Source organism: Petaurus breviceps, unplaced genomic scaffold, assembly GCF_028583685.1.
Source record: "Petaurus breviceps papuanus isolate PSGF00001 unplaced genomic scaffold, PetGlider_PUasm1.0 38, whole genome shotgun sequence".
In the NCBI taxonomy this organism is placed as follows: Eukaryota; Metazoa; Chordata; class Mammalia; order Diprotodontia; family Petauridae; genus Petaurus; species Petaurus breviceps.
Window position 1 is genome coordinate 84,937,732 of NW_027186304.1, and position 20,338 is coordinate 84,958,069.

At 36.1% G+C, this 20,338-nt stretch overlaps 1 protein-coding gene across 3 annotated transcripts in view; it reads right to left on the reverse strand.

The window, feature by feature from the left end:
- Positions 1-20,338, reverse strand: part of CUNH8orf89 (chromosome unknown C8orf89 homolog) — an 88,213-nt gene that overhangs the window by 5,644 nt on the left and 62,231 nt on the right. For all 3 annotated transcript variants that reach the window (XM_069100120.1, XM_069100118.1, XM_069100119.1), the window contains 4 exons: positions 17,826-17,976; positions 16,426-16,464; positions 8,442-8,535; positions 6,745-6,799 (listed from right to left, as the gene is read on the reverse strand). In XM_069100120.1, the coding sequence (XP_068956221.1) occupies positions 6,745-6,799; positions 8,442-8,535; positions 16,426-16,464; positions 17,826-17,976 (339 nt within the window). The remainder of the gene's footprint in view (positions 1-6,744; positions 6,800-8,441; positions 8,536-16,425; positions 16,465-17,825; positions 17,977-20,338) is intronic.

Below are 20,338 nucleotides of genomic sequence, written 5' to 3' on the forward strand. Positions count from 1 at the left end.
TTGCTGTATGACCTTGGGCAAGTCACTTAACCCCAATTGCCCTGCCTTTTCCCCTCCAAAAAAGAAAATCAAAGTTCAGCAAAACTAACCAAAACATCATTTGAGTCTGATACTATATGCAAGTTCAACATCCAAAGGCCTATACTTCTTCAGTGAAAAATCTTTTCATCTCTTCTCACGAGCCACTCCTGGTTATCTGAAAAATGCTGGAGACTGGAAGAGATGCCACAGCATGGAGAAGGTCAAATATTCCCTTCAGAAGAATATAAGGTCTTTGATGGTATTTTTATCTTTGTATGCTGAGTACCTCATAGTACAATACTTAGCACAGAGTAGGCACTCATAAATGCTTGTGGAACTGAACTGAAATGTAACCTTAAGTGGGGTGGCTAGGTGGCGCAGTAAGTAGAGTGATGGCCCTGGAGTCAGGAGGACCTGAGTTTGGATCTGGACTCAGACACTTAACACACACAAAAAAAACCTGGCTGTGTGACCTTGGGCAAGTCACTTAATTCCAATTGCCCTCTAAAAAAAAAAAAGATGTAACCTTAATTTTCAAAAAGGGAAGAGGATATGGTCTGGAAACTATGGGTTTCACTTTGGTTCCTGACAAAATTCTAGAATATATTGTTAAGTGAATGACTTATAATAATTTAGAAATGGAAGCGATGATCACTAAAAGTCAGAAAAGCTTTATCAAGGTGGCATCACACCAGATTAACTTCATTTCTTTTTTGAGAGGGTAACTAAATGGGCAGATGGGAGGAGGGCTTTAGAAATAACATACATGAATTTCAGCAAAACATTTGACAAAGTTTCTCATGCTATATTTGTGGACAAAATGGAGAGCTGTGGTATAGTTAGGTTGATTTGGAACTGGCTGAATGATAAGACCAAGAAAAGTTAATAGGTTTATGTCAGTTTGGAGAGTGATCCCTAATGGAAGGCATCTATCTGTCCTTTCTCCTAGGCCATTCAGAATTTTTTTCACTGATTTTGATGAAGGCACGGATGTCATCCTTTTCAATTTTTTCCCCTTAATATTATCTGGCCTACCTTTCTCCTACCAAAACACAGGGACTCAGGATCATAAAAAAAAGTCTAAATTCCTGGCTTAGGTAGATCAGCAAGTATGTTCTTTGGCCAGATCATCAAGCAAACAGAAGATTCTTCCCTCAGAACATTAACCAGTTCTATTTCTTTTCCATGAATATTTTATTGTCCATCAGAAATTGTATACTCATAAATTCTATTAGCTGCTTATCCCAGAATTATTATATAAACAAGAGACACAAATATATTTATAGGCAATCATATATAGTTGGTCCTGATTTCATGAAAAGAAAATTTACTTTTATTTAGAGTTTGCTAAAAGAATATATTTTGTCAGACCATGTGCTTGGATTTTTGCTTCAGGAAAGAGTCACCAGAAATAAAGTTCATCAACCATTTACCCAATGACTCAGGGCTTTATTCAGGGGTGTGCTGAAGCCAGTGCTTTATATAGTACTTTTTTTTTTTTAAGCAATTGGGATTAAGTAACTTGCCCAAGGTTACAGGCCAAGTTTTTTTTTGTGTGTGGGTGTTAAGTATCTGGGGGGGGGGGGAACGATCCTCCCGACTCTGGGCTGGAGCTCTTACTCACTGCACCACCTAGCCACCCCACTTTATATAGTACTTTAAGCTTTGCCAAGTGCTTTACATTCATTCATGCATTTGTCTCACAACACCCCTGGCTGTACCTATAAAAGAATAACACAGAACTATTGAAAACCAACATGCCAAAATGAATACAGAAACTTCAGGGAGAGGAGGAAACATATTCCAAGCATGGGGGACAGCCATTGCAAAGAAGACAAACAAATATATCAGATGATGATTATGAAGAAGGCCAGTATAGCTCAACCAGGGTGCTGGAAGGGGAGTTATGAATGATAATGTTGGAAAGATAGATTGAGGTACCTAGGTTGGGATGGACTTCAAAAGCTAGGTATGTATTTAAGGACATTTTTGTCTTTGAATCCCCAGCACCTAAGGCAGTAACTGGCAAATAGTAATATTAGGTGTTAAATAACTGTTGGGTGGTTGATCAATTGATCTTATCTAATCCTAGAGGTAGCAGGGACCACTGAGTTTCCTGAGTAGGGCACTGAGGTCATATCTTCACTTTGATGCTTATATATGCTACATATAGGTGTAATGGGAATGTAAATTTTTAAGATCTTCCCTGCCCCTAGGCTTAAGTGTACCTGGAGCCTGTGGTGGGAGGCTTGTTTTTCAGGAGATACTTTGTGATTGGGCAGTGGGGTCAAGAAGGTTGTTACATTCTCTGAGCCTGGAGAAGGCTATATAAGTCCTGATGTGAGGCTTTGCTCTGGCGCTCACTTTGAGAAGTGTTATGTGATTTGACAAGATGAGACTCTGGGCGGCTGTTGTTGAGAACCCCCCCGGGCTTTGAAAACCCAGATGTTGATGCTTCCCTCTCTGGTAACTGGGATTAGGTATGGATGTATGTAATGGTCGGGCAGTTTGGAAGCCTGTCTGCTGAAATGTTCTTGTAACTTATACTTGTAACCTCTGTATACTCTGAAGTTCAGGGTGCTGACCTTTTCCCCCTGAACTAGTTAAATGATATATATTTGATTGATTAAAGGAAGCTTGTTAACCCATTTTGAGTTGCTCTCCTTTGGAAAGGCAGATCCAGAAACCTGTGCTGGCAGCCCCCCTGGGGATGCTGGGGTGCCTGCCACTACAAAAGGACAGATGCAGTGAGGAAAGACTTGCGACAGGGAGAACAATTAAAAGGCTATTGGAATACTTCAGGAGAGAGGTGATGATGGCCTAAACTAAAGTGGTGGTCATGAAACAAAAATGGGAAAAGTCTGTGAGATAATATGAAAAAATTGTCAACTGGAGATGTTGTGTGTGAATCTGAGTGCCTGGGAACAATAATGGTGCCGTGGACAGAAATAGGAAAGTGGTGTGAATTGTGTGTGTGTGTGTGTGTGTGTGTGTGTGTTGTTGGGGGTGGGGGTGAAAGAACAAGTTTAGTTTTGGATACTTTGAGATGCCAACAGGATATCCATTTCTAAATATCCAACAGTCAGTAGGAGAGGCATGCCTTGAGTTCAGGAGAAAGACTTGGGTTAGGTATACTGATTTGGAAATCAGATACTTAAAGATGATAGTTAAACTTGAGAGAGCTGCTAAGATCAAAGAGGGTAAAGAGAGAAGAGAAGAGAGGAGAGCTTTGGGAAACACCTACAATTAGGTGATATGATACGGTTGATGAATTAGCAAATGAGATTGGCTAGTGGTCAGATAGGTAGAAGGCAAAAATATTCAGGAAGAAAGGGTGCTAAGCAGTGCAGAGAGATTCAGAAGAATGATAGAGAAGGACTATTTCCTTTTCCAGAGGGCTGCTTGAGAGGCAAACCACCCAGTTCCTCTGCACAAACTCCAGCAAAACCCTGAAATTCACACCAGAGTGAATAATGTTCGAGAAGTCCAATGGGAAAATACAGTGACTTCTTCCACCCCAGAACTGCATGAAGTTAGTTAAAAAACCAAGAGCAAAGCCACTGTAAGAGCAGGGTGTCCTCCCAGCAGAACTAGAGAAAGTCAGGGTCATGCAGGACTCTGTGTTCTGAGGCAGCAATAACTGAGAATTCCCCTGAGAAAGCCCTAGTGTGGAAATGTTGGAAGTGCTGGTGGCAGCAATAACCAGCATGTGCTAGCTGGTGCCAACCAGCATGACTATGCAACGCTCAGATGGACAGGTCAAGTCCAGGGCTCTTAAGTCTTCATGCTTAGTGCTGAGATGCCAGAGAGTTGCCTGAAGATCCAGCACTCTAAGTCTCCAAGATCCAGGGACATCTAACCCTGGAGGTTGAGGTAAGCTCAGGTAACCAGGATATGATCAAGCTGGGGCAACCATCCCAACTAAAAATGCAGCAGCGGGTATAACCTGACCCTAACATAAAGCTCTAATTTTGCCACTACACCCGAGGAAATGAGTATATCAAAGAAAACACTGACTAAAAAAGTCTTTAAAATTAGATATTACCCCCAAAGTAAAGAAAAACTACATTAAAACTGTTAAGCAGAAATTCAAGGGAAAAAAATGAATTTTCTACAAGTCCTACAAGAATACCTAGAAAAAATTAAGCAAAAGCTAAAAGAGTGAAATAGAAACTCTTGAGGAAAGAACTGGAATAAATAGAGAATAAATAGCTTAGGACAGAAAAGAGTTAACCTTTCCCAAGAAATGGATTTCCTGAAAACTAGGACAGACAAACAGAAATTTATGAAGCCATGAGGTAGCAAGAAATATTAGAGCAAAATCAAAAGACAGAAAAAGTAGAAGAAAATGTAAGCTACATGATATAAAAACAAAAATTAATATGGGAAACAAGTCAAGGAAAGATTAATTGTAAAATTCTGTGCTCCCTGAAAACAATGGTTTTAAAAAACCCAGAAACTACATTTCTTTTCTTTTTTTGAGACTAGTTCTTCCCATCTCTCTCCCAGGTTACAAGTGTGGTAGCTGGTCACTCATGGTCTGAATCCCACTGCTAATCAACATAGCAGCTTTTTATATGCTTTGTTTCTGACCTGGGCTATCTGCCCTACCTTAAGAAGCCTGATGACCCCCTTCTGGTATGAGCTCACCATGCTGGTGCTGGACTCAATGCAAATACCACTCAACTTAGCCCACTACACCTCAGAATTCCCAAGTACCACTCTCCACCTCCCCAGAAGCCAGGATTGAAGGCATACATCAACCTCTCTACTTGTAACAGGATCACTTTTTCATCTCAGACTGAAATACATATGAGATTTCATCAATATGCCTGGTTCCTTCAGGGATGCATATCAAACTCCTCTAGATCTGCCCAGCCTTGTCCACACCCTCCCAGAAACTCTAAGAGGGAGTCTACCCAACAGGCTGGGGGCCTTTCATACTTTTTCTTGACATCACCAGGAAATCAGTGGTACAAACAGGTTCTCCATGGTTTGCTCCTTACTTTAATTGTATGACCAATCTCAATGTCTTTTTCTATGTATTTGATCATCTTTAAAACATTTTACCAAAAGTCTTCTCAGGTTTTCTACAGGGATGATCTTTTGGATTCATCAGAGGTAATTGTTGCAGCTCTGAGATAACTCAGAACTATGGCAGAAATATTAGAACTTTCAGAAAAAAGTTATAGAAAGTAACAGGAAGTTGTTGGAAGATACTTTAATTTCTCTAGAAATCATAAAAAAACACTAAGTGGAAACGAATATGTAACATACAAAGTGTGACTATGAAGTAATGTGACTGTTTTAACAACCAACCCAGAACGTCTAAATGACTATTCACACTTTGAATATTCTACCTTTTTTAAAACTGCCTTTACAATCCATGAGCAGCTGTCACCTAACTACTTGTAGTGATGGCAAATCGTAAATAGGTTTGATTTCTGAAAAGAGTCAAAAGTCATTCTGACCCAAATCAGGTGAATAACATTCAAACTGAATAAAACCATATTTTGATCAAAGGTCAAATTGTGAATACAAAGCAATGAGACTGATTTTCTGAGAGTGTCTTCAAAGGCAATTAAAAAAAGGCACTCCAAAAACGTGGTGAATAATGATAGCATCATTAGAATAATATATAGGCTCTCAGAGTAACTACTTGAAAGGAGTCAACACTTACTTAGATATACCAACTATGTACAGACCAATAAAGGCCACACTGCCCTCTCTCTCCCCACCAAATCTAGCTACCTGGGGGCTGCATATAATCATAATTTCAGCATCTAATAATGGTTCAGCTATAATGGGAAGATCAGAATGACAGTAGTAGTGATGGCAAAGAGAATGATGATAAAAATAAAGGACCATTAATTGAAAAATGTTTTTCAAAAAAGACTACAGTAGGGGCGGCCAGGTAGCACAGCGAGTAAGAGCACTGGCTTCAGTGTCGGGATGACCTGGGGATCAAATCTGGGCTCAGATACTCAGCACCACACCCAGAAATAACTGGCCGTGTAACCTTGAGCAAGTTACTTAACCCCGATTGCTCAAAAAAAAAAAAAGACTACAGTAAATATGTTTCATATTATAGTTCTATATAATTATTTTTCAGTAAATATCTATACTTTTTACTTATCCTAAGTGATTTTATTTTAGGGATAGGGTCTATATTTGGATCAACACAGTTCTGGTTTGTTTATTAACAATTAACAAACACAATTAGTCTCTTTATAGTCACACTTGGCCATTAAAATATGAATACTTGGACCTTACAAGTCCTTTAAATATTTTCAGTCATTTGAGATTGGGCTTGCTAAAACATCTAATTCAAATATTCTGGAAATCATGTTGGCCTACTGGGAAGTAGGCCAGATATTTAGTGGAAATTTTAAAATTAGCTTTTCCATTTTTATTTGTTGCAGTTTACCAATCCACAAAAGTGTTTACAATCTTGTAACTTACTTCTTTGACATCTACATTGTTCCCTCTAACTTTCCTGAGGTCATCTAGTTCAATCCTTTCATTGTAGAGACAAGAAAAATGAAGCTCATATTTAGGTGACTAGGAAGTGGTACAGTCAAGTCTCAAGTCAGATCGCCTGACTACTGACAGTTACAGTGTTCTTTTCATGATACAAGAACCACCTCAAATAAAGGAAGTAAAACTATACCAGAAATCATAATGGGAGGTGTGGGGGAGGTAGAAAATAATCATTGTGCTCACGTTTTGGTTTCTCCTGAAGTGATAACATGCTGCCTGTTTGGTTACTCTTCATTGACCTAAATAAGGACATATAATAATCACTTTTACATAAAAGCAGTGTTGTACACTACTGAATTAAATCCTTTAGAATTGAACAGTCTGCTTAAAAGGAAACTCATTTAAATGTTTTGTAATGTTGTACTGAACTGATAGCCCTGAATTCTGGTTAAAAAAAAAATGATACAAATGAATGAGAACCATAACTGGCCTCAGCCATCAAATTTTTATCAGTAGATTGCAAGCTCCTCCCAAGAAAATGTAAGCTCCCTGAGGGTAGAGGCTGTTGTTGTTTTGTGGGTTTTGTTTTTGTTTTATATTCCCCACACCTCATACATGCTCCAGGTTCTTAAAAATGCTTGTTGAATTAAACTGAATCGTGATCATCACTGACCATAAGATGAATCCTAGAGACAAAGGCTATATCATGCCTCTAATTGTGGAGCTATCCCCATCATCTATCATTTAATTGGGTAGAATTTAATTAATAATCAACTCAACTAGTCTGAGTCTTGGTCTGTCTTTCTCTTCAGTCATTGCAATATTCCTTAAATAAGAAATCTACCCTCTCAGTCAGGGTACTACATGAGAAAATGTAGCTGCTCTAGTTTGGCGGAAATTGTTCTGGGCTTCAGATTGGAGACATCCAGGTACAAATACTGCCTCTGAAATTTTACCTAGTTTTACTCTAGGAGTTACTCAATCTTTTTGAACCTCAGTTTCCTCATCCGTAAACTAAGAATAATATGGCCTGCATTACTTTATGAGGATTGGATAAGATAATGAATGTAAAGTATTTCAAATACCCTAAAGTCAGGTATTAGCTGTGTTAATTCAAATCCTAAAATTATAGTACAATAGAAGATGTAGGACAAATGGGAACTTACAAATTATCTGGTATAAATCTTCCATTTTACTGATGAGGAAGCTGTGGCCCAAAGAGTTTATGTGAAATCTTCACATTCACACAGGTAATAAACAGAATCAGACTAGTTTCTTTGAAAACAGCTTCCTAGTTTTATTATGTCCTTCTTTATTTTATTTCTACATTATATTTCTTTTGGGTAGCTACGTGGCATGGTAGATAAAGTGGCAGGCCTACAGTCATGAAGATTCATCTTCCTGAGTTCAAATCTGGCCTCAGATACTTCCTAGCTATGTAAACTTGGGTAAATCACTTAACCCTGTTTACCTCAGTTTCCTCATCTATAAAATGAGCTGGAGAAGGAAATGGCAAACCATTCCAGTATCTTTAACAAGAAAACCCCAAAAAGGGATCATAAAGAGTTGGACATGCCTGAAAAATGCTACATTTTTAAATGAATAATTTCACTATAATTATAACTGATTTTAAGTGAACATAAGAAAAACTCTTATCTTTGTAGTGTATAATAGATCTGCCAAATGTCTTCTCAAAAGCTACAAATTCGTTTAAACTATACTACCAATGTGATATCAGAGGCTGACAATCTGATTTAAAATATGACTTTCCTTTAAGATTACCATAACAATGTTAATATAAACATTACCTGAGAATTACTATTAAGATCCCATTACCACTAAAGAGAACTTTTGCAAAAGATATTCTCTCAGAGTTTCAAAAAATAAAGTTATTCCTATTGTGGGGTGAGGGGTCAAAATGAACATGAAATATATACTTTCCTGTTTTTTAAGTTCTCTTCTTTTATAGACTGCTGCCCAGGGTTCTGAGATAAAGAAAATGATGGCAGGCAAGTGGGTATATCTTCATTCAAACTAAAATAAAATTAAGAAAGATTTTAAAAGTTGTTTATAACATGCCTAAAATGTAATTGTTCTTCAAATTTCACAAAGTTAAATGAGAGTGTATAAATCAGTTTAGAATTCTAGGAAATAACTTCACAAACTAGAACAGATCCAAAACTAAGAAAGTAAATAAAAACAGTATAAAATTCAGATTAGTAGACTAAGTGGACAAGATGCTTAATAAATGTTTGCTCAACGAACATTTAATAAATGGTCAAATAGGAAGGACTTCTTTATAATTAATACTCCATTTTCTTTAGAATAATAATATGGAAAAAAGAAACAAACAATAATATGGCCCCCAAGTAATTGTATCAGTGCTAGAGTTGATAGGAAGCCTATCAAGCTGTACTCTGCCTCCCAGATCTACCTCAACCTTTGATTATTTCTTGATTATTTTCTTGAAAACTAATAAGAAAAACTCAATGTCAGGGACTAAGGTATAGATTAATTTTAAGTCATCTTTCTTAAGGAACAACTGTGGTTTCTTGATTAAATTGGTTCTTTACTTCTTTGGACCCTCACCTTGTCTCATTATTACTATTGTAATCTATACTACCAAGCTTTTATCTACATTGCCCATCTTTCCCAACTTTTCATTGCTCTATGATTCCTTCTTATTGTTTTATAATTTTTCATAAAGTATATTAATATAATACATACCTAGAAATGTAATTAGTATTTAAGATACAGTCTTTTGCCCACTCTCTCCCCCAATTCCCACAACTGATCTCAAAAACTCATATTGATAGCTATTCCTTGAAGGGCAACTATTAGTATAATTCAGACAAAATAATATACAGGTAAATCCACAGGAATAATTTCAAGGAGAGTTGAACATTTAGTCATTTAAACTAATAATATTTTACATTGTAAGTAATCTTTTTTAATGAACACTGACCACCAGTATCAATACTAATGTAATATGAAAGTTTTATCAATTAGTTATGAATTTACATGCACATGAATGGCTATTAAGATAGTAGATATTCTGTATTTAACTTTAAAACATTCCACTTCTTATTCACCATATTCATTTTACTAAGTTGAAATTTTACATATTCATTAAACAAGCAAATTGCATTTTTTAAGCATCTATCTACAGTGTGTGAGGCACTGCAGAAGGCACTAGGGAGACAAAGACAAAGACAAAAATGAAAGTCTCTGCCCTTCTGAAATGATGACCACAACTATAACAACAAGAAAACAAAACTAGAGGGAGAAAATTCCATACATACCTGAAAGAGGGTCTAGAAGAAAAGTGGTTTTTGTTTATTTGCTAATTGATTTGGTTTTGTTTTATTATATTAAAATACTTAAGAGTTTTGGTTTATAATTTTATTCCTTTATTTTGTAGGTTTATTTGATGATTTGTTTTCTTTATGTTATTAAACTCATAATTTAATAAATTTTAAAATCACTGTGGATCTGGGGAGGAATATGTAGTGTCCCATTGTTTGAAGCAATTAGTATACCTTTAGAAAACATCACCACAGAGGGTCCTCTGATTTGAACATTGTTCAGGACATTATCAACAAACATGGTGAATGCTATAGGTAAATAAGTATGCGTCTCTCTGTTTCATGCTTTCATGTTGATAATCAACAGATTAGTGAATAAAAACTATGTCCATGATTATGTCCAGAGTGTTGTGAGGCTCAAATGAGATAATGGATGTGAAACACTTTGCACAGCTTAAAGCACTATATAAATGCCAGTTATAATAATAATTATTATTAGCGTACAGTCAGCAGGCCTCCAGTCTAGTGATGACTTCATTCCCCAAGCCTTCTACTTCCCTCCTGCTGTGTTCAAATAATGTTTACAGAGCATTACAGGGTGTGCTGGTCAATGTCTAACAACCAGGTTCTTTGGGGGGAAAATGTGCGTGCACACACTTTTAAATTTAATCGGCCTTATTAACACTTTCTTAAATCTAGACAATCCACAAAACAATAAATCAAGCTCCAATTTCTTAGGTGTCAAATGCTCACATTGAAAATATAAACCCATTAGAGTTAGCTCCAGAACACCCTTGGGCGTATCTGTCAGTCTTGTATGGTTTTAACATATTACCCAGGAGATACTTTATTTTAAGAAAATCCTTAAGGTTGCATCTTGTTCTACTAATAAAATGCTTTTTAAAAAATAATCAACAAATAGTAGACAGAATAAGCCAAGTTCTGTGTTTCTTAGTCAGGTATGTGACCATAATGATTTAGTTTTAGAAAACTGTCTCTTAACCTTTTCATATTTTCATCAAGGAAGCCCTAAATGAATTCATTGGTTGTTCTCACAAAAATTTTACATAAAGATAAGGAAGTAGGCAAAAGAAAAAGTTAATATCTTCTCAGTTGTCTTTTTTGGTAAAAGGACCATCTTTCTTGTAGGAGTTCATCTATACCATCAAATCTACTCAAAACTTCCCTATTTCTGTGGAGGGTACCACCCTTCTGTCAGTCACTCAGATTTGTAAGTTAGCAATCATCTTTGATTCTTTCCCTATCCATATCTTTTAGAGGGAGGAATTAACATGAATACACACATATTTCACCTGCCAATTTCCTTCCTAAGTTTTATTGATAACTTCTGTTTTTATAATAGCCATTTCTGGATAGTGCTTCTCCCCACCCCCACTATGAGGCTTCCTTTTAACAAAGATAAGCAATTGGGTGAAACCAATGTTAGCTGGTTTTAGAGACCACATCTGAGAGTACACACCACATTCTGCACCTACAATCTTCACCTCTTGAAAGAAGGGAAGGGCATTTGTTCATCTCTTCTCTGGGGCTAAGTTTGCTCATTTCAATTACACAAAATTCACCTTCATTTCACTGTTATTTTTGCTTATATTATTGTAGACACTGTGTATATTCTTTTCTTGGTTCTATTCCTTTCTCTGAATCAGTTCATTCTAGTCTACTCATGTTTCTTTTAAATCCTCATACGAATTATTTTTATGGTTCCACAGTATTCCATTCAAATGCCAAAATTAGTACAGTCATCATTCTCCAAAAGATGGACATCCACTGAGTTTCCAATGCTTTGGTGTAATCAAAGAACTACTATAGATATTTCAGCCTATAAAAGATCTTCCTTTCTGTCTTTGACTTATAAGTAACAATAGAATCCCTGGGTCAAAGTATATGGACAGTATAGTTACAAATAATTTTAAAAAATAAATTATTTTTGGGGTGGCCAGGTGGCACAGTAAGAGCGTGGCATCGGTCCGGAGACCCGGGATCAGTCGGGAGACCTGGGATCAATTCCGGCCTCAGATACTTGGCACCCACACAAAATAACAGGCTGTGTAACCTTGAGCAAGTTACTTAACCCCAATTGCTTAAAAAAATTATTTTTATTTATTTTGTTAAATATTTTCAAATTACATGAAAAAAATTAACAATCTTTTTTTGAAAACTTTGAGTTCCAAATTCCCTCCTTCTCTCCTGCCTTTTCCTTAAGAAATTCCCCCTCCTTAAGAAGGCAAACATTTTAATTTTGATTATACCTGTGAGGTCATGACAAATATATTTCCCTATTAGCCACACTGCAAAAGAATACACATACAAAACAAAATGATAAAAATAAAGAAAGTTAAATAAAAAGTATGCTTCAATCCGAACTCAAAATTCATCAGTTCTCTGGAGTTGGATAGCATTTTTCATCATGGGCTCTTTGGAATTGTCTGGGATCACTGTACTGCTGAGAATAGCTAAGTTATTCGCAGTAGATCATCATTACAACATTGCTATTACTGTATACAATATTCTCCTTGTTCTGCTCACTTCACTTTGCATTAATTCATATAGGTCTTCCCAAGTTTTTCTGAAGCCATCCTGTTTGTCATTATTTATATCACAATAGTATTTCATCACAAACATATAACACAACTAGCTTAACACTGCTCAACTGATGCGCCTCCCCTCAATTTCTAATTCTTTGCCTCCACAAAAAGAACTGCTATAAATATTATTGTATAAATAGGTCCTTTTCCCTTTACTTTGATCTTTTTGGGATACAACAAACCTTATAGTGGTATTTCCTGGGTTAAAGGATATGCATACTTTCATCGTTTTTTGGGTATAGTTCCAAATTATTCTCCAGAATGGCTGGACTCTTTCATAAACCCACTAACAATGCACTGTGTTCCAATTTTCCGCATCCCTGCCATTTCTCCATTTCCTGTGATATTCTAGTACTTTTGTTTCTCCAAATATGTTTTGATATTATTTATATACTTCTAAAGAGTAATCCCTTGGTTGTCTGATGGAAATAGTATTACATCTATAAGTTCTTAGGTAATATTAATTAATTTTACTGTCCATACTCTTCCAATAATGCCTTCCTGTGTTTCTATTTTTTTTTTTAAGCAAATGGGGTTAAGTAACTTGCTCAAGGTTAAACGGCCAGTTTTTTTTGTGTGTGTGTGGGTGTTAAGTATCTGAGGCCAGAACCAATCCTGGGTCCTCCTGACTCCAAGGCCGGAGCTCTTACTCACTGCGCCACCTAGCCACCCCTGTATTTCTATTTTAAAAAAAAGTCTTGAAACTTGTTTCTATATAGGTGTTGAGTGTGTCTTATTATACTGATTCTCAGATATTTTACATATCTTATAGTTATTTTGATGACTTTTTTCCCATCTCTTCCTGGTTTTTGTTATTGCAAATTAGAATTTCTAATGATAATTGTAGAATTATTTTTTTGTTCTGTTACTTTAACGAATACAAAGATCTCAAATAATTTCTTTCCTGTGACGATTAAAATAATTAAGAGAGACAAAGTTTGGGGGTAAATTATAATCAATTTTTTCAATCACAGCCAGCAGATGATTAGCAAAAGAAGCTCATTACACTCTAGTTCTGTCAGAGAATGCATGACTACTTTTTTAGGCTATATATCTTTGGACAAGAGGTATTCCATCAAACAGCAATGGACTGTATTGGTTAACAAACAGTGTAATTAGAGGTAGATGTTACAAAGAGAAATAGGTTTACTCCAATGAGGAGCTGAGAGGAGTATCATGTCGCTCCTGGATACAAAGACCATTCCTATACCCAGATCACCCAAACATGGGCAATCTAGACAAAAGGGTCTGTCTACACCAAGCTTGACTGAATGGAATTCACCACAGACTAGATATTCCTTCTAAGGTTGGGTTCTTTTTTTTTTTTAAAGCAAGTGGGGTTAAGTAACTTGCTCAAGGTTACACAGCCAGTTATTTTTGGGTGTGGTGCTAAGTATCTGAGCCCAGAGTTGATCCCCAGGTCATCCTGACACTGGAGCTGGTGCTCTTACTCGCTGAGCCACCTGGCCGCCCCTAAGCAATTGGGTTTAAGTAACTTGATCAAGGTTACACGGCCAGGTGTTTCTGGGTGGATGCTAAGGGTCTGAGCCCAGGATTTGATCCCCAGGTCATCCTGACACTGGAGCCAGTGCTCTCACTCTCTGTGCTAACTGGCCGCCCCCTGTGGAGTTTTTAATGCATAAAATAACATAAAATATGTAAGATTGAAAAGAAAATGAATTACATTGAAATCCAATCATCAAAACAAAATATTTTTTAAGTTCACAGAACTCAGGAAAAGAATGCTCTTGAGAACTATGCACTAATGCTTACAAACTTGAGTGCTGGTCATCCCTCAAGATACATACATCCCACCTCCTTGGGCTAGAGATAGTTCTGGAAAGCACAACCCTGCCTCACAGATAATAGTTTCCTAAGATTCCCATTCCCACAAAGAAGTCCATTATGAGACCTCTCTCCACTCCTCAACCAACATGAGAGCATGCCACAGTGACACCACTTCATTTCCCCTTCCCCACTTGAGTACCTTGATTCTTCCTATCTCATGCTCCTCTCCCACAGAGCCCCAGCCTTATTGAGAGACTGAAAACATTATCATCCTTTTGCTGATCACATTCAGGTCAGTTAAGATTACATTTGCAGCTCTCCTTTGTCTCTTACTTCCACTCTCTCCAGTCAAATGATTTTCATTGTGTTATTCTCCTGATCAAGAAAAATACTGGTTCACTTAGACAGAAGGATGGGGTTTTAATCCATGGAATATTAATTCAGTTCTTCCTTCCCTGACTTTAAATTCTCCTCCAATTTTTAGTCCCTTAACTCCTGTGCTCCTTGATTCCTCTATCTTTTAACTCAATCAGATTTTTTTAACAGTCCATGAACAGGTGAGAATTTCTTTTTCAGGAATGCCTCAGATACTTCTGTCTTGAAAGTTTATCTTATTTTCAATGAAGATTAGGTTCAGTTCTTCAGGGTATATTTTTAGGAGTACGTTCTTTTCTCTTCTGCTGTTTTGAAATATACTATTCCAGCAGCACTACATCTTAAACTACACGGCAGTAATTATCAAAATTATCTGGTACTGGCTATGAAATAGAAAGGTGGATCAGTGGAATAGAGTAGACACACAATACACATTAGTAAATTATTATAGTAATCTTGTGCTTGACAAATGTAAATATTTAAGCTTTTAGGATAAGAATACACTATTTGGTAAAAAGTTGTTGGGAAAATTGGAAAGCAGTCTCGCAGAAATTAGGTATAGATCAATATCTTACTCCATTTACTAAGACATAGTCAAATTGGATACATGACCTAGAAATAAAGGGAGATATTACAAGAAAACTAGAAGAACATGGAACACATTGCTTATCAGACTTATGGATAGGATAAAGAATTTATGAATAAATAAGAGACAGCATTTTGAGATGTGAAAGGTATAATCTTGACTACATTAAATTAAAAAGAGCTTGTACAAATAAAATCAATGTAGTCAAGATCAGAAGGAAAGCAGAAAAGTGGGGGAAAAATTTATAGACAATTTCTCAGATATATAGAGAATTTTGTCAACTTAGTAGGAATATGAGTCATTTCCCAGTTGATAAATGGTCAAAGGATATGAACAGGCAGTTTTTTTGATGAAGAAATCAAAACTATATATAGCATATGAAAAAATGCTCAAAATCACCATTGATTAGAAATGCAAATTAAAATAACTATGAGGTATCATCTCACATCTATCAGATTTACTAAAATGACAGAAGGGGAAAATGACAAATGTTGGAGGGGATGAGGAAAAATAGGGACATTAACACACTGTTGGCAGAGATGTGAACTGATGCAACCATTGTGGAGAGCAATCTGGAATTATGCACAAAATGTTATAAAACTGTGTATACTCTTTGACCCAGCAATAACACTATTATGTCTGTTTCCCAAGGTCATGAAGGAAAAAGGAAAAGAACCTATAGTTCTAAAATATTTATAGCGGCTCTTTTTGTGGTGGCAAAAAACTGGAAATTGAGGGGATATCGATCAATTAGGCTAAACAAGTTGTAGCATACAATTGTCAGGGAATATTACTGTTATAAAAAGTGATGAACTGGTAGATTTTATAAAAACATGGAAAGACTTTCGTGAAATAATGAAAGGTGAAGTGAGCAGAACCAAGAGAATGTTGTATACAGTAACAGCAATATTGTTCAAGGCATAAGTTATTCTGAATAGCATAAATATTCAAATCAACTAGATAGGTCCTTACCTACAAAGGAAGATGCTTTCTACCTCCAGAGAAATAACTGATAAACAGAAGTATGCATAGTCTGGTTTTAAATATATTTATAAATCTTCATCAAATGGTGGTCTGATCTAATGTGAGGTGGAGTGGGAGGGAGGGAGATAACTTGGAACTTAAAATGTAAACCCAAAAAATAAAAAAGAAAAAAAGAAACATCGTACTTCATTGATATTTCTTCAAAGCTGAAATTTTTTTCCTTGATTGCTTTCCAAATTTATTATTTGGCATAAAAATTCTGAAATTTACCATTACATACCTTGGAATTTCGATCTTGCAGTTCTTCTCTGCTGGCAATCTGTAGAATTAATCAAATGATGGATAAAAAAAAAGTATGAAATCATGAGTAATTGAAGCTACACCAAAAAAAAAAAAAATAAGAAAATGGAAACACCATTATGGTTTTAACGAGGCTCGCTTTTTTTTAAGGAACTTTTCTTCTCACCTCACTTCAATTAGTCAAGAAAATTATAATGTTTCTCCACTATATTCAGGGTTCTATACTAAGGACATTGGAAAGTTAGGAAAGAATAGCAGTAACTATCCTTGACAACTTGTGATAAATGAGTCATCAAGAGAAAAAAGTTTCTATCTCTATTGCAAACTGGGGTCTATGTATCCACAACCTGCCCATGGATGTTTCAAGGAATCTGTGGATTTGAATAGGAAAAAAAACTACAGATTTATTTTTAACCTATAACTGAAATTTTAATATTAAAAAAATTCCTAAGGGGGGATCCACAGGATTCTCCAGAATACCAAAAGGGTCCATGATTCAAAAAAGGTTAAGGACTCCTGCTCTCAATTCACTGCCAAGTAGGAAAATTTCTTAATATTCATATTGAAATATTTTTCTTATTATTTGGATTTTGTGGGGTTTTTATGTTAAAAACTTCTATATTCCAGGGCGGCTAGGTGGCGCAGTGAATAGAGCACCGGCCCTGGAGTCAGGAGAACCTGAGTTCAAATCTGGCCCCAGACACTTAACACAAAAACTAGCCATGTGACGTTGGGCAAGTCACTTAACCCCAACTGCCCTCCAAAAAAAAAAAAAAGAAAAAAAACTTCTATATTTATAAATTTGTATGAAATGGTGGCCTTCTCTAGTGCAAGGTGGAGTCTACTGCGAGGTAGAGCGAGACAGCTTGGAATTTAAAATGTAAAACCAAAAAATTTTAGAACAAAAAGAAACATCCTACTTCAAGCTCTTCTCATGGATGCAGGATAATCCTTTGCTATTTGAATTGACATTTCTTCAAAGCTGAAGTCTTTTTCCTAACTGCTTTCCAAATTTGTTATTTGGCATAAAAATTCTGAAATTTACCATTACATACCTTGAAATTTCGATCTTGGACAGCTTCCTACGTATATAAGGTTTCTCCAGCCTAATCATAAAAGCCATTGGTTTCCAAGGAATACTATATAACTCTATCCCGTGTATCCAAATTTGGCAAAGGAAGAAAAACACTTAACATGGAGAAATTGTCAACTGAAGCATAAAATTTAAATTCTTTATTAAAATATTTATAATGGGCAAAAAAATAATAATCAAAATCACTTACTTCTACAAAGAAGCCCCTATATTAGTAAATAAAGAAATATTGTACTATATTTCTATAAAATTTCTATAAATTTTATATAAATTTCTATAAAATCTACCTGATTTTAGGTGTCTTCAGAGGAGTATACAGATGTCTTTTAAGCACGTCTAATGGAACCTCTGTATTTGCTCTGTATCTTTGAACTTCTGGTAGAGATGGAATTTTATGCACTTCCTTGAAATCTTTCAGACCAAATATTGAGGTATATTCTAATTTAAAAATTTTTAAAGAAATGCATGTTATTGATTGATCATAAGCATAATACTTCTTGTATTCAAAATAATATATTAGGGCAGCTAGGTGGCACAGTGAATAGAGCACCAACCTTGAAGTCAGGGAGACCTGAGTTCAAATCCAAACTCAGACATGTGACACACTAGCTATATGACCGTGGGCAAGTCACTTAACCCCAAATGCCCTGCCTTCCCTCCTCCAAAAAAAAATAATATATTAAACACAAAAAATATTTTAAATTACTCATTTAAAAGTAAAGAATATCTTGAACTCATATAGGACCTTTACTTGGAAAATTTTTATTTCCACTTATCACAATTTTGCTTTTTTTTTGGAGGGCAACTGGAGTCAAGCCCACAATTTTGTTAAAATAATTTTGATTTTATCATTTTAGTGCTTCTAACCCATTCCTGCCCCAGACAAGTATATGTAAAGCTTCAGAATCCCAAATAATAGCTGAGAGTTAGGTATAAAGACAATTCAATAGTCTCCAATTTCAATTACTATCAAGGCTAACTCTGATCCACCAGAAGGATATTAGGAAAAAAACAACTACGCTCCAAAGAAGTCTCTTTATCTTTTCATTTTCTTAAAGAGACTGCTCCTGTGGCTACAGTTTTAACACTACTCATTCTCCACCCAATTTTCACTAAAGGCACAGACAATACGTAAAGAGGAGTGAACAATTCCAAAACTGAAGAGGGAGGTGGTGGCTAGGTGGTGCAATAAGTAGAGTGCCAGCCCTGAAGTCAGGAGGACCTGAGTTCGGATGTGAACTCAGATACTTAACACAAAAAACCTTAGCCATGTGACCTTGGGCAAATTTAACCCCAATTGCCCTCCAAAAAAAAAAAAAAAAGCAAAAAACAAAAAAAAACTGAAGAGGGAGAAAATTTTAAAACCATCCCTGAAACTCATATAATACACCAGATATCCTGTGGGTGCTCAAATTTTGAAATAAAACTGTAGGAATAAAGACCCAATAGCTATAGTCTCACAAAGCTACATTTAATAAGTACTATGTTTAATAAGTAGGGTGCCTTTTAAAGCCTTCTTAACTTTTTTGGTCCGATGTGTTGGTTTTCAATGGACTAAATATTCCTCCTCTGAATGACATTTGAGTCACCTCAACAGTATACATTATCTTTGTCATTTTTATCTTCTCATGTATTATGTCCTGTCTCCCTAACTAAAGTATAACTTCTTTGAGGGCAGGGATGATGTCCTTGTATCTTGTAAGGGTTATGGGATTTAAAGATCTCCCATGCCCCATGGATGTGCTGACATAGCAGAGCAAGAAAAAAAAAAAAAGCTGAGCTAACGGTCCTGTGGTTGGCAGTTGGCGGCAGTTGCCTTTTTTTTTTTTTTTTTGAGTTAGAACTCCGGCTGAGCACTGCCAGGGGCCGGAGCTGCTGGGAGCGCTCTTCCAGGACACTGGGTGGTTGCTGTGAGTGGGGAGAGGAGGACCTTTGCCTGAGGTAGCCTGTTCTGTTTTAAAGGCTTGAAAATGTGGGTGCTTTCTACTTTATCTACCTGTGCCAATGTCATAACTACTCTGATGGCTTTCACTTTCTGGTTTTGGGACTCAGTCTTTTGGTATCTTAATAAATTTTCTAGTCTATTTCCCCAAATGGCAAACCTGACGTATTTTGTGATGGATAATTATATCAGCATATTTATAATCTCTATAGGCATTGTGAATATGGCATTGCTGATACATATCTCTAAACCTAATATGGTTCTTCTTATATATGAGGCATTCAATAAGTATTTGTTGATGGTGATGATCATAGATTTAGAACTGGAAAGGACTATAATCCAGGGGTTCTCAAACTGTAGTCTGTGAACTTTTAAAAAAATTTTAATAACTGTATTTCAATATAATTTGTTCCTTTGCAATCCTAGGTGTTTGATTTTATTATGCATGTACAAACTTTATTCTGAGAAGGGGTCCATTAGCTTCGTCAGACTAAGAGATCCAATGCACACAAAAAAACATTAAGAACTCCTGCTCTAGTTGAATCTCTTCATTTTACAGATGTGGAAAATGAGGCCCAGGTTAAGTGATTTGACTAAGGTCACAGAATTAGCAGTCATTAGGGGTTAGGATTTGAGACAGGTCCCCTGAATCCATATCGAGTGCTTTTTCCCCCCTCAGCTAAATATGAAATTATATTTAATGTAAATTAAGGGAATATCCAACTTAAGTTTTGTTTTGGTGAATTGAATTTCCTATAGTCCCACTTCTAGCTGTAACACAGTCATCTATGATTTCTTTCTCTCCATGGATGCATATATAATCCTTACCATTCCCTTGGTCACCCCACTAATTCAGGC